This window comes from Monodelphis domestica, chromosome 1 (genome assembly GCF_027887165.1).
Source record: "Monodelphis domestica isolate mMonDom1 chromosome 1, mMonDom1.pri, whole genome shotgun sequence".
In the NCBI taxonomy this organism is placed as follows: Eukaryota; Metazoa; Chordata; class Mammalia; order Didelphimorphia; family Didelphidae; genus Monodelphis; species Monodelphis domestica.
In genome coordinates, this window is record NC_077227.1 from 714476115 (window position 1) to 714491314 (window position 15200).

General features: G+C 40.7%; 1 protein-coding gene across 3 annotated transcripts in view; it reads left to right on the forward strand.

Annotated features, from left to right (window-relative positions):
* WDR59 (WD repeat domain 59) overlaps positions 1-15200 on the forward strand; it is an 83816-nt gene that overhangs the window by 20701 nt on the left and 47915 nt on the right. For 2 of the 3 annotated variants that reach the window (XM_007477503.3, XM_007477504.3), the window contains exons 3-6: positions 1899-2034; positions 4425-4510; positions 9383-9463; positions 12515-12552. In XM_007477503.3, the coding sequence (XP_007477565.1) occupies positions 1899-2034; positions 4425-4510; positions 9383-9463; positions 12515-12552 (341 nt within the window). Of the gene's footprint in view, positions 1-1898; positions 2035-4424; positions 4511-9382; positions 9464-12352; positions 12553-15200 lie in introns of those variants that run through there. The other variant, XM_056811566.1, reaches the window with a different exon arrangement.

Consider the following 15200-nt stretch of genomic DNA (forward strand, 5'->3'; position numbering starts at 1 on the left):
GGGAGTCATAGATCAAGAGCCTCTGGTACTATCCAGCCTGCTCATTTTCTAGGAGAAGAAATTCAGTCCTTGAGGAATTATGTGACTGGCTCAAAGTCACAGGAACCAAGCTTTGGGCTCTGGATCTGATCTTTTCTCACTTTCCCATGCTGCTTCCTTAAGTCCTAATTCTCTTGTTCCTAAGGACACTTGAAGATTTATCTTGCTTATCTTGGTTCCCACTCAAGTACCACATAAGAATAATATGAAACCCTACCTTAAGTCTTGAAATTACAATGTTTGAATATATTCTGTACCTGATTTTTATTAGGGGTCACATTAGCAATTTGCCAGAGACCCTGTTGGAATTGCCTTAGAAAAACATATGCTGGCCAGTTTCCCATTCTCCCAGTAGGAAAAGTGTGTCGTGTCAGTAGGTGCTGAGGGCCAGTAGCTCTTAACCGACTTTTCTTTGTGACTCCCCATTTACTTCTATCAGAGGTTCCAATCCCCTCCATTCTACTCCTCACCTTCTCTCTTAGTTTCACTTCCCAGACTTTGCTCTTCAGGCTCCAATTTTATTTGCCTTATCTCTTTTTCAAAGGGAAAAACCTCATCTTACCTCCTTGACTTCTCTGCTTGCCCATCTCTAGTTATTTGGGGAGTAGAATCCCAAGTCAGAGCTTTTTCCTAGAAGGCCAGAGTTCATACAAAGCCTCTCTGGTCCTTAGTAATTCTCTGACAATGTCCAGTATCTTCTGCTCTTTGGGATTTGGCTTATTGATGTCTAGAGCCTGTGAAATTCTTTTACCTCCCAGTTATTTACATATAACTCTATTACATATTTACACATCTTTAAATATCCTCTGTTTCCCTTGGGCAGGAACTATTAGTTTTCTTTCTTCTCATTGGCAAACTTATCTTTATGGATATCTTGTGGTTCTGGGTTCTCTTTAGCATGTAGCAGGGAGCATGTATGCATGTAACTAGCCCACTAAAAGTGAAATAGTGTGTGTGGGGGAACAGAGTTGAAAGACTTTCTTAGTTTTTTCCTTTCAATTTCAAACGTTTATTAAGTACCTGCTATGCATAGAGCACTCTAGCAGGTGCTAGACATACCGAGACAAAAAAGGAAGTAGTCTATGTTTTGGGGGAACTAGCACTCTCCTAGAGGACATAGTTCATACACAGATGAATGTTACAAACTCTTTCAAGAGATATAGAGCATTAATATTGTGGGAAGAGGAATCAAGAAAGCCTGCTTTGGGAGGAGTGGTCCCTGAGCCAGGTGTAGGTGAGGAGGGAGTTCATAGCCCCATTGGGGGATAGCCTAAACAGAGGGATGAAGGAGAGAGATAGAATGTTATCACTATTTCAGCCTTTTGTGAATTGAACAGCATCCTGTGTATCACACAACATGTTAGTTTAATTTTAAGTACAATTTGTATTGCTTCTTTCTTCATAATAATCTAATTTGCTCACTGAAAGATTAATTTTGGTGTCTAAAAATAGTCTATTTGCAAGGGAATTTGGAATTCTGTTCCAGACATGTGGCTGTCTGTTAAATAGTGTCATATAAGTTTTCTGGACTGCTGTTTGCATAGTCACAATGGGGTGCCCTTTGTCACTTGCCCATAGTGGGCCACTTTTCAGAGTGCATAGAGGTCATAGAATACAAGTCAGATCCAGCCTTGCTGTTGCCTATGCTGGGAGGGTTGCCTTTTAAAATTGTGTTGTGACTCAGCTACCTGGCTTCTGTTTTGAGCTATTGTTTCTTTTTTAAAATTCTCCTCTCTGAGGTCTGAGGAATTGGTTTGTGCAGAATTTGGAGTCCCAGTTGCCAAGTAGGGATAGTTTAAAAGCAGGCCCCCCTAGTGGTGCTAAACCCTTGTATATATTTGGAACCCTTTCCCTACCAGCCGCCGATTCCTGTACATTGTGAATCTGGATGCTCCATCTGAAGGTCACCGAAAGATCTCTCGTCAGAGCAAATGGGACATTGGAGCAGTGCAGTGGAATCCCCACGACAGCTACGCACACTACTTTGCAGCTTCGGTGAGTACGCTCCTGTCTGGGATTGGAGTGGAGAATGAACCTGGCAGTTTTCCCAGGGGAGAATCAGTCAGTTGAACTGCATGTGAGTGACTTGGAGTTTCCCTCCTTAAAAGGGCAGGAGAGGCAAATCTGTAGTCTCACAGGCATCAAATTTTGTACTTTTGGCTTAGAGAGAGTTGTGCCTTTAAGTCTTTTTTTTTTAACCCTTACCTTACATCTTGGAGTCATTACTGTGTCATTGGCTCCAAGGTAGAAGAGTGGTAAGGGCTAGGCAATGGGGGTCCAGTGACTTGCCCAGGGTCACACAGCTGGGAAGTGTCTGAGGTCAGATTTGAACCCAGGACCTCCCATCTCTAGGCCTGGCTCTCAATCCACTGAGCTACCCAGCTGCCCCCTGCCCCCCTCCCCCCCACCCCCTTTAAGTCTTAAGTTTCTTAAAGGAGAATAAGCATTACTCTTTGCTATGTGTGCCTGTTGTGTCTGTGGTAGGAGCTTTGACTGATAGAAATGAACTAAAAGATCATTGATAACTCTCTTAAGAATAGTGCTTTATAATAAATCTTTGTTGTTCTCAAAGAGTTCTAGACAATTCCATCCTTAGCTTGGGGAAGAAAGTGCATGAATAGGTAGGAAAGATATCCTCTCAGGAAGAGGAAGTGCAATCTAAGATGTGGTAGGCAAACTTCTCTTTCTTTTGCTCCTCTGTCCAAAGACTCTGCCTACTCCTGGCACAAACTAACTGTGTGACCTTAGGCAAGTCACTGTACTTCCCCAGACCTATCATTTCCTTTTGTGTAAAATAAAGTCCCATCCAACTCTATAATTCATTGATTCTGTGAGATTATCTCATTCTCCCAGGACAGTTAGAAATCTGACTTCCCCTTTTGGCCAAGATGATGACCATATAAGGAAATCCTTTGGGAATTGGTCACAGTTATCCAAGGAGTAAGGCCATTCTGCAGTGCTGCCTGGGACCAAGTTTTTTGATATTGACAACTGGGGAAAACATAGATAGCATGTGAAAAAGGGAGGAAGAACCAAAAGGCATTGGTTGCCTGAAGTTTAGGGTCTTCTCAAAAGATGAGGAGAGAATTGGCTTGTCCCTCTCCTTTTTTCACCTTTGTCCAGCTCCCTGTCACATTGGGAAGAGTACTCTCTTGCCACCTTTTGTCCTTCAGCCCCTTCGTTCCCTGCTCTGGCCTTACCCAGGTCATTTGTGCCAACATCTCCTTATTGGACTTTAAGTATATTGTCATTGCATTTCTGCCTTTTCTCAGGACTGAGCACCTTCCTTGTAATTCCTATGCCCAACTGAAATCATTTTGGTAGGGAGCCACACTAAGGCTTCACCGAATGCATTGGGTTCCTCACTTTCTTAGGGGAGCCCTTGGTCTTCACGATGACTTTGTCCTCTGTGTTCAGGCAGGATACGGATAAATTCTTCATAGGAACCAGCTCACAAGTTGGGTAATAGTCCTGCACTCTCACTCTCAATGTGTTGGCTTCTGGCCCCACTTTGTAGGAAAATCTAAAGATGTTTTTGAGAGGTCCAGCTACTGCTGCTACTACTTTTTAAAACAGACTCAGTTACTTTTTGGAGTTTGTCTTCTTTAGTTGTGGCATCCTTAGTCCTTTGACTTCTCTCCTAATAATTGTCCTGATGTAACATTTGGCAAATTTCAAGGGTTTCAAGGGTTTTGCTTATTCCTTCTTCCTGGGAATGTTTTTTAGTTTTGTTCCTTTCTTCACCTCATATCTGCCATTTGAAAAATATTGATGAGGCAGTGGAGGGATTGGAAAGGGCCACCTGAATGGATGGTACTTCGTACAGTATAGCATCATAGGTGAGGATTGTTGCCTTTGGGCTGGGGGAGGGGAGGAACCTTTGATTGCTTTGGAAAAATTAGTGGTGGTCTTGGCTGCCAATGTTGACCTTCACATCTGTGTACTATAGCTTTGAAAGGAAAATAACTTTAAAAGGTTAAGTGGTGCCTTCCTTACTGGTTGGAAACCTTAAGCCCTTCATTGTTCCCAAAGGTCTCTGCTCTCCTCTCTGTGAGTAATCTCTTAAATAAGGCTTCTTACATTATGTGGCTCCTGTCTATGTCCTCTATAGAGGTACCATGGGACATATAGGCTGTCTATCTGTTATCCCTCACTACGTAAATCTGGGGAGAAAATTTCTTCAGTATATTTTTAGCTCTACCCACATTGGATTTTTCCTTCTTTTTTTGTGAGCTTAGACTGTGTGAGAGGTTTTAAGCTCTCTTGGCCATTTTTCTGCTTAGCTTTCTCTTTTCACTTATGAGCATTAAGCTTTCCCAAGCCTGGTAGCACCCTGATTTGAACATTTTGATATGTACTGCCTTATTTCTTCTGTTTGATTTCAGAGCAACCAGCGGGTCGATCTTTACAAGTGGAAAGATGGCAGTGGGGAAGTTGGCACAGCATTACAGGGGCATACCAGGGTGATCAGGTAGGTAGCAGAAGCCCTGCAGCTTATTGGGCTGTGATTTGTCATTTTGCTTCCACATTAGACATAGAACATACCCTCTCTGCTGGAGCTTTCTGTTGTGTGATCCCAAGAGCCTTCAGGACCATCACCCTATTTATCATAGTTCCCTGGGGAACTGAACTGAGAGATTGCCATCCTCTCATAGCTCCAGCTTGAGCATCTGTTTAGTGTGAACCCTGGATGGTTGATAGGCCATTAGCATTCCCCTAGGTGAGGGCATTCTTATAGGAAATCAGCTAGTGCTTGGAAACCAGCATCAGTGACTGTTAAACCAAATCCCCAAAGAGTTTCAGAAAGGTACAGCCTATTTCAGAGTAAAGGATGAAAGCCATCTCTCACTATGGGAGTGGGAAGAGGTTGAATGAAATCTCCTTAGCCAAGAATATCCCAGAAAGATCCGACAGCAAGATGCTACTCTTTTGTCATTAGCTGCTATGTAAGAAACTGACTAGCCTCTGGAAGGAGATTCATTAACTATATGTACCATTCTCTCTTTTTACATCCCAACTTAGTTCCAGATTAATCTCCTTTCCATTTTTCTACCTGGGCTACTCTCACTGCTCCTGGGTGGGGATGGAGAAAGCCAGTTTGGGAAGTGTGCCTTAGTGAATGTGCAATGTGCCAAGCCAGCTTTGGACCTGGTGGGCAAGGTTAGAATTCCTCAGAGCACAGACTGGCATCTTTCCAGTGCCCTCAATAGAAAGCTCTTTTGGTAGATGTTGGGGAGAGGATAGAGAGTAGCATAAGATAGATAACTGGGTATCTTTTTTTTTTTTTTTGGTTTGTTTGTTTGTTTTTTAGAAAAGAGGTTCTTACCCCTCTGGGTTTTAGATTCCTTAGGGATAGGTTTCAGGAAATCAGTAGATGTAGGTGAGGAAAACATTTCTCTCTTTATTTTCATTTACCTTTCAATAGATATTTAACTCCCCCCTTCCTCCCTCAAATATGAATGTAGGCAACACATTCTTCTGAGTAGGGGTACATAGGCTACCACAAACTGCCAGAGGGGTTCTTGACACCCCCCCCCCAAAAAAAAAAAAGATTAAGAAGCTTAGTTTTGAGGTTATCCTGCTCTGACATGATATTGGATCCAGTGCTGGATAGTAAATAAAGCTGGTCCAGGGAGCTTAGATGGGCAAAAGTTTTAAATAAAATGAATTGCAATGGACCAGGTAATTTTTAAGGGCATGCCAAGTATTTTGTCTCCTGCCTAAATGTTAAAAGTTGGACTGCTTCTTCCTCAAACCCCACTGTCTGGCATTTCATATAATAAAAGAATCTTAGACTTGGGAGGGAGCTTAGAGGCTGTCAAGTCCACCTCATACCTGGACGATAATCCCTTCATACTTGATACTTTCATACTATCATTCCTGAAGGAGTTCACTAATGCCTAAGGTGCTTCAGTTTCCTTTTTGTAGCTTCTACTCTCCTGGGCCCAGCAAAATAAATCTAATCCTTTTATAAGTAACAACTCTAAATATTTTTAAGAGAGCTACCATGTCCCCTGAGTCATTTCTTCTCCTGACTAATTAGCCTCAGTTCTTTCAGCTGATCCTGATATATGGGCCAAATTAGAGACTCTTTTCTCTCCTACTTTTTCCCTCTGGATACTCTCCAATTTAATGATGTCCTTCCTAAGATATGGCTCAGCTTTTAAACATTATAGTCCAATAGAAGTTTCAAACTTTCACCTGTGACACAAAACAAAAACTATATATTTTAGAGAGTGGGATTTTCTTTATATATATTTTATTTTCCCAAATATGACAATTTTCAGCATACATTTTCTGAAATTGCAATATCCAAATTGTCTTATTCCCACCCTCTCTCAGAAATGGTAAGCAATTTGATCTGGGTTATCATGCAAAATTTAACTTCCATACTGGTCATTGTTTTAAGACAATACTCATAAAACCAAAACCCCAAAATGAAAGCACAGATAAACTTAAAGTGAAAAATAGTATGCTTTGATCTGCATTCTGACTCCAACAGCTCTTTGTCTTAAGGTGGATAGCATTCTTTTTGTCACAAGTCTTTCAGGATTGTCCTGGATCATTGTATTGCTGAGAATAGCTTAAGTCTTTCACAGTTGATCATCACATAATAGTACAGTTATTGTGTGTAATGTTCCACTGCTTCTTCTTATTTTGCTCTGAAACAGTTCATTTAGATCTTTATAGGTTATTTTGAAATCATTCTTTCTTATAGCACATAGTATTCCATTCCCCAAATGATGAATGGAATACCCCAATTTCCAGTTCTTTGCTACCAGAGAAAGAGCAGCTATAAATATTTTTGTAGACATAGATCCTTTCACATTTTTTATGATCACTTTGGGATACAGACCTAGTAGTGGTATTACATTGTTGAAGAATATGCACAGTTTTACAGTTCTTTGGGCATAGTTGCAAATTGCCCTTCAGAATGGTTGGATCAGTTCATAGCTCCACCAACAATGCAGTAGTGTCCCAATTTTGCCACATCCCTTCCAATATTTGTCATTTTTCTTTACTATCATATTGACAATCTGATAGGTGTGAATTCGTACCTTAGAATTGTTTTAATGTGCATTTCTCTACTTGAGAGTAATTTATTTTTTTCATGTGATTATTGGTAACTTTGATTTCTTCATCTGAAAACTGCTTGTTCATCTCCTTTTTCCAATTGGGTCAGTTGGGGAACAACTTGTGTTCTTATAAATTTGATCTAGTTCTTTATATATTTGAGAAATGAGACCCTTATCAGAGAAATTTGCTGCAAAATTTTTTTCCAGTTCTTTTCCTTCTAATCTTGGTTATATTGGTTTTATTTGTTCAAAACCTTTTTAAATTTAATGCAAAAAATATTCATTTTACATTTTGTAATGTTTTCTATCTCTTGTTTGGCCATAAATTCTTCCCTTTGCCACACATCTGACAAGTAGATAATTTCTTCTAGGTTCCCCTAATTTGCTTATGGTATCACCCTTTATATCGAAATCATATACCATTTTCACCTTATCTTGGTATAGGGTGTGAGATATTATTCTGTACTTAGTTTCTGCTATACTGTTTTCCAGTTTTTCTAGCAGTTTTTGTCAAATAGTGAGTTCTTATCCCTAAAACCGGGATCTTTGGGTTTATATTGTACATCTAATTTATTCCATTGATCCACCATTCTATTTCTTACCAGTACCAACTAGATTGTTTTGATGATATACTTTATAGTACAGTCTGAGATCCAGTACTGCTATGCCATCTTCCTTGACATTTTTTCCATTAATTCCCTTGATATTCTTGACCATTCTTCCAGATGAATTTTGTTATTATTTTTTCTAGTTCTATAAAATCATTTTTTGGTAGTTTGATTGGTATGGCACTGAACAAGCAAATTAATTTAGGTAGAATTATTATTTTTATTATATTAGCTTGGCCTACCCATGAGCAATTAATGTTTTCCCAATTGTTTAGATCTGACTTCATTTGTGTGAAAAGTGTTTTTGTAATTGTGTTTGTATAATTCCTGTTTGTCATAGCAAGTAGATTCCCAAATATTTTATATTGTCTATAGAGTTATTTTAAATGGAATTTATTTTTCTGTCTCTTGCTGCTGGACTCTGTTGGTGACATATAGGCATACCAATGATTTATATGGGTTTATTTTGTATTCTGGAAATTTGCTAAAGTTATTATTGCCACTAACTTTTTAGTTGATTCTTCAGGATTTTCTAAGTATACCATCATATCATCTGCAAAGAATAATAGTTTAGTTTTTCTCTTATTGCTAAAGCTAGCATTTCTAGTACAATATGGAGAGTGGAATTTTCTAACATTGAAAATATGTACATTTTTAGAAAGGAACATTCGAAAATATCCCTCTCTCTCTCTCTCTCTCTCTCTCTCTCTCTCTCTCTCTCTCTCTCTCTCACACACACACACACACACACACACACTCTTTTTATAACACCATGTGTTATAACCTAGGCAGCTGCCTACTTTTCCTATTCTTAGTCTTTAGCTGTATTTAATGTCTTATCCAACTCTAAGTACTAAGAATTAATAACACTCACCTTCTTCAGGGGATGTCTCAGTTTTGCTCAAGTTAGATATACTTGAGTTGGGTTTAGAAAAATGACAACCAGAACAGTTGAGTTGGGCAGGATAAAACTGGGCATGTGCAAAATTCTTCCCCCACCACCCTTTTTTTAAATGGTAGTCTGATGGAATAGCTAGAAACCACTGGGGAGTGAATCTGCAAGTGTGAGGCTTTTTTTTTTTTAACTCTTAACCTTCCTGAAAAATGCTATCCACAGCCAAAAAAGGAGTTGTTGAAGACTGACTGCAAATCAAAGTATATTGTCTTTCACTTTATTTCCTTGATGATTTTTAAAAATTGTGTTTGTGATATGTTTCATGGCATGAGCAATATGGAAATATATATTGCATGAAAGCACTGGTTTAACCTATATTAGATTATTTACTGCCTTGGGGAGGAAGAAGAGAAAATCGGAATCCCAAAATGTCAGAAAACAATTTTCAAACATTATTTCTACATATATCTGAGGAAGAGGGGAAACCCCTTACCTTTTGTCTTAGAATCAATACTAAGTATTGGTTCCAAGGCAGAAAAGTGATAAGGTCTAGGGAGTTAAGTGAGTTGTGCAAGGGCAAACAGCTAGGAAACATCTGAGGCCAGATTTGAACCCAGGATATCTTGTCTCTAGACCTGGCTCTCTATCCATAGAGCCTGCTCTGAGTTCAAATTGCAGAAAGATGGTGGCTTTCTGGAGTCTAGTGGAGTCTAGCTTTGACTAACCTTGCTACTTCTTGTGTTGTTTGTCTCTTACATTCCCAGTGACTTGGACTGGGCAGTATTTGAGCCAGACTTGCTGGTTACCAGTTCTGTGGACACCTACATCTACATTTGGGATATCAAGTAAGAACAAGTAGGAGGCATTATTTTATTATGGGACTATTAGGGGGAGGGAGATACTGAAAGAACATGAAAGTTGTTTGTTTTTTAATTTTTATTGATGGCTTTTTGTCATTATATCATAGGCATTTTGGGATGTGGGGAAGCTTCTTCCATATTGAACCCTTCTTTGAAATGAAATACGCCCCCACAAAAAAAAAAACAAACCCAAGTTAAGCCTTAAACATCAAGTACAGTGATAGATAGAATCTGACAACGTATCCAACATTGCACCCTTAGTAATCCCTAAATTTCTCAGTTGTGAGGAGAGAGGTATATTTTTATAATGTTTTCCAGGATAATTATTGGTTATCTAATTATTCAAATGTGGCCTCCTTATAGTAATTTTTTTCATTTATATTATCATTAAATTCCTGTGGTTAATTTTTCATTTTGGTTTCCTTATTTCACTAGATCAGTTCTTATGATCTTCTCAAGTTTTTCATTTCCTCATATTAACAATTTCTAATTGAAAATAATGTTCCATGCATTCATGTACCACAGGTTTTTAGCTCTACTCCAACTCTGATACCACAGAGTGCTGCTAGGAGTGTTTTTTTGTGGACAGTGGATCTCTGTTGCTGCCTTTGACTAGGTTGCGGTTATAGTCTTAACAGTGGGATTGTTAGGTCAAAGGGTATGGACAGTTTAAGAATTTTTCTTTAATAATTCCAAATTGATATCCAAAATGGATAGACCAATACACAGTCCCACCATCAGTCTTCCTGTTTTCCAGAAGTGTTCTCATCTTCCCATGGCTTCTCCAACATGTTGGTAGTACAAGAAGTTTGGGGGATAAAGCTCTTTACCAAGACATCTTTTAATTAGCCATGCCGAAGACTACACATTATGGCTATATAGATAGTTTGGGGGTTGTTTTTTTTTTTGGTCCAGCTCAGGATAAATGTTATTGCAATCTCTTCTCTAGTAGGAGATGATGTGAAATTTGTTGTACTCTACAGAGCCTGGAGCCACAGGCAGACCCTGCTCTCTCCATGTCCCGGACCACAGCAGAAATGTGTCTTATGTTTAGGAGTAGGGAACTGGCGGGGGCGGGGGAGCCGAGGCTTAGGCCCCTAGTGGTCAGTGCGCAATAGTAATTGCAATGTACACGCAATTAGCTTAGTTAAGAATGGAGTGTAGTCAGAGGTAAGGTTTATAAAAGGGATTTGAGGTTTCCTGGGGCACTGTCAGATTTGCCATGGAACCTACCTTAACTAGGTCAGAGAAAGAGAATTTTGGAGTGTCCCAGGAGCGTGCGTTCAGAATCCGTCAGCCCACTTCTGAGGCGGAAACTTGGAGGTTGGCTGTTCCTGGCTTCCTCTCTGATCAGCCTTGGAGGTTGTGGAAGATTTACAACATCTTGAATCGAAGGAGTAAAAAGCTCTTTAGAGTGAGAAGCAAGAGAGTTACTGAGCAGCTCTTGGGGAACTCCTCTGGGGGCCGCCAGAGGGCAGCTGCTGGGAGAACCAGCTGGTGACTCAGATGAACAGAGTTCATCTCTGAGGGGAAGGAGGTTTGGCAGATCTATATAATTGTTAAGTTTGTACTTTTGGCAATAGGTTTAGTAAGCTAGAATTTATAATTTAGATAGTGTAGAATAAGCAGGATCACTATTAGTGATCGAGAAGCATTCCTGTGAGGGAAAAAATGGTTGGGAATTTATATAGAATTGATTCGTTAAAAGGGAATCCCTTATCAATACTCAATCTTCTTTTACTTTCCCTTTTATGCAATTATTTATCATTATAATAAATAGTTTAAATAACTGGCCTGAGCAGAAGTTTTCCTTCAGTTACTTGAGCAGTTATTTTCTTCAACGGTGATCCTCAAGAGTCCATGACACAAGTGACACTATTGGTACTACTAATACCAACAATCAATAAGGGTTAATATCCTTTCCAACAGTGGGTAAGGACTGTGTCTTTTGCTTTATGTTCTTTATGTAAGTAAGGCACTCCAGGTTTGCTATGGAAGAGGACAATAATGACAGAATGAAGAATGCAGGAAATTAAGAAAGAGGGAAGAGAAGGAATGCAGAAAAACAGGGAATTGAGGAGCCATACTTTGGAGAATATTCCTCTTTTACTGTAAATGGGTTTTCATTCTAAAATGGCAGATTAGCGCACGCGTGTGTGTGTGTGTGTGTGTGTGCGCGTGTGTGTGCGCGCGTGCACATGTGCGTGCGTGTAGGCACACATGTTGGCATTGGCTTTGGGTAAGGTTCTTGAGCCTTGGGGACACTGCTTCATTCTTATCAGTTTTGTTTGGTAAAGAAGTTGTCCCATACATTTTTTTTTAACCCTTACCTTCTGTCTTAGAATCAATATTGTGTATAGGTTCCAAGGCAGAAGAGTGGTAAGGACTAAGCAATGGGGGTTAGGGACTTGCCCAGGCTCACATTTGTCTGAGGTCACATTTGAACTCAGGACCTCCTGTCTCTAGGCCTGGCTCTCCATCCACTGAACCACCCAGCTGCCCCCGTCCCATACATTTTGACCTGAGAGGTCAGCTACTTGTCCTCTCTCTCTCTCTGAGTTGGTCAGGTTCACTTTTGTGCCCAGAAATAGCTTTTTATCCTCAGCTAAAGAGTTGTTTTGAAGCTTCTTGCAGGGATATGCTTCATTGGCAGTCATTGTCACTGTGAGAAATGACACCGTAGAGGGACTATTTTGGCTCCTTTCCCCTGTACATTGGGGTCACCTGGGCTTTGCTGAATCATGAGACTTTTTCTTCTTGGATACGGCTGACTCTTTGAAATTCAGACCTAGAAAAAATTGTAGCTGCCTGAGAAATGAGAAAGCTCAGTAGTAACTCATTTAACATGGAGGAAATGGGTTCTTTTTTTTTCAGCAAAATCGCTTTCTCCTCTCTAGCCCAGCAAATTATGTCTAATTCATCCAAAGTTCCATTGAGTAGAACAGCAGCCATGTAGGATGAAGGGCACCCAAACTACTGGAAATAGGCTTCAATGGCAAAGGCAGCAGTATATGATTTGGGACTTCTGTGTTTCAGAGACACAAGGAAACCCACTGTTGCACTGTCTGCTGTAGGTGAGTACTTATTCCTGTTGTTCGATGTCCATGTCCCATCCTGCTCTTCCTCCATCCCATTCCTCCTATACTCCTCTTGGATCCTTTAACTGACTAGGCACCTCCTTACTTCACCACTCCCTTGTCTGATAAGGTAGAGCGGACACAAGGCTTGACCTAAACTGCTCTCCAGGGTTTCAGGGCTTGTAGAGGGGATAGCAGAAAGGACTCTGGAATCCAAAGACAGAAAAACCCCACACAGTTAGTATCTGAAGCTGGATTTGAACTCAGATCTTTCTGCCTCCAGTTTCCATTCTTTATTCCTGTCATCATCACCTAGCTGCCTCTATCTTTCCCCTTATGGAACTTTGCAGAGTAAGTTTTCTTCTCACCTTCCTTCCTCCCTCCTTCCCTTCCATCCCTCCATTCTTCCATTCCCTCCCCTCCCCTCATCCCCTCCTAGCCTCTTCCCCTTTTCTCATTTTCCCCTTTTCCCCTTTCCCCTCCCCTCCCCTCCCAACTTGAAATCAAAATCAATACTATATACTGGTTCTAAGGCAGAAGAGTGGTAAGGGCTAGGCAATGGGGATTAAGTGACTTGCCCAGGGTCACACAGCTAGAAAGTGTCTGAGGCCAGATTTGAACCCAGGATCTCCTGTTTCTAGGCCTGACTCTCAATCCACTGAGCTACCCAGCTGCCCCCCCCTTCCTTTTTCTCTTTCTTCTTTCCTTCTATCAGTTCCTCCTTCCTTTCTCTCTTTCTCTCCCTCTCCCTGATTTTCTTCTCCATTTAATAGTTTCCCCAGGCATCTATTATATTATCAATGCATATGGTGCTTAGCACCATTGAACATAGTGTTCTTAGCCCCAATAACGAGAACCTTTCCTTGTACCACAGCAGTTTTTCCTAGATCTTTGTTTTCTCTTTCATCTCAATCTTAGTTTCTTGACCATGGTTGGGAAACAATCTCAAGGAGGAAGCCCTTTGCTTTCTTTATTTCCTGGTTCACACTGAGAAGGTTGTCATCTGGTATCCTTCAATTGATCAGAGAAATGTCTTCTGCTTTGATGTCTCTCTAGGCAGAGAAAAGGGCTTTAATTTTTCAAAATTTCAGTTAGTGTCCCAATCATTGATGTAGCCCATGTTCTGTGGACTCTGGCCTATCAAAACCCTGTATCCCTAGATTTTTATTTGATCCTTGCAGCAACCCTGTAAGGTGGCTAAAGCAAAAATTACTGTCATTCTTCAACTGAGGAAGCCGAGACTTGGAGAGGGTGAGAGGCTTCTCTTGGCTTCTTTGTACTGCTATTCTTTCTTGCAAAGGAGCAGAGTTGTGTGATAGAAGACCTTATCCTGCCTTTGGTGGGCTGGGCTATTAAATGATCTCAATTGATGATTCACAGAAGTGAAAACTCAGAGCCATAGTGGTCAAAATTTAGTGTCCTGTTAGTTAAATTAAAAACTCCTGATTCTTAGTTTCCATAGAATTTATTAATATTTACTTGAAATAGAGAAAGCAGATAGAGATTAAATCCTATTTCTAATCTTGCCATGTGGTGCTCTTCCTCATCACTCCCAGCCCCATATCCTGCAATCCCACCATCCAGGAAAATAGAGCGCACCCCCTCTTTTATCCTTTCTTTTGTTCTGGATGTATAACCTTAGTTCCAGGTCGTGTCCCTAGGACTCTTCACCTATGACCTATGTTTGGAGCATTCGAGTGATGCCCAGTCACACAGCGCAGGGACGCAGGTTGGATGACCCTGGGGGGGGAGGGGGTTCCCTTTACACAGTCCCTGTGTAGGAGCATGATCTGGGTCATAACTCTTTCACTTCAGTTAAGTTCTCAATCAGTAGTCCATGTTCTGTGGACTTTGCTTGTTCTCTGACTCTACCTGCAATGATATTTTTTTAGGAGAAGAGGGAATGTATCAAAGTAGTGAAATGATGGATATGTGTATCAATGGGGCAGTCGAGAGGCATCTCAATTCTTATTTTGCTCTACTAGTTTGTCATTGTTTTTTGGATGGAGAACAAACTTCTTTCCAAGAACCAACCCAAAGGCTCTTGTGCTTTGGTTTTCCCAGTAGAGATTGGATCTCCCCTAATGCTTTAGTCCTTGGGTTTCTTGAGAAGCCTTTTTATTACCATCAGTATGTCCCTATGTTGTTTGATTAGAGACATGGAGCAGGAATCTGGGGGCTTCCCTCTTGTTTATCTGGAACTAAGTAATATTAGTGACCCTGCTTTGCCCTGGCAGTACATAGCATTCTCTACATAGCAGGTATCCATTGAATTGCTGGGGAGTGGAGCCCCTGAGGGACACCTATCTAAGTCTTTGCTTCTGTGTGAAGAGGTCAGGTTAACATCTGTGGGCTTCTGCCATAAGACTCTGTTCCAGATCCCCTCCTTCCCCCCAGCAGAGTAGAGAGACTGGGGAGCAGCAGAAGGGAGAGCAGAAGTGTGTTTCCAGTTGGAATGCATCTAGGAAGAGCCTGTTGTCCTTGGAGACAACTTATTTTCCAACTGGCTCTATTGCCACATTACTTTCAGATTTTTTTCCCTTGGGTGAAATTGTTTTCTCAGTTAAGTTGCTGTGGTCTTTTTCCCTTCTCTTAACTCACTTGGGGCTGAATCCTGCCTCAGAGACCTTGAAGCCACCAAGATT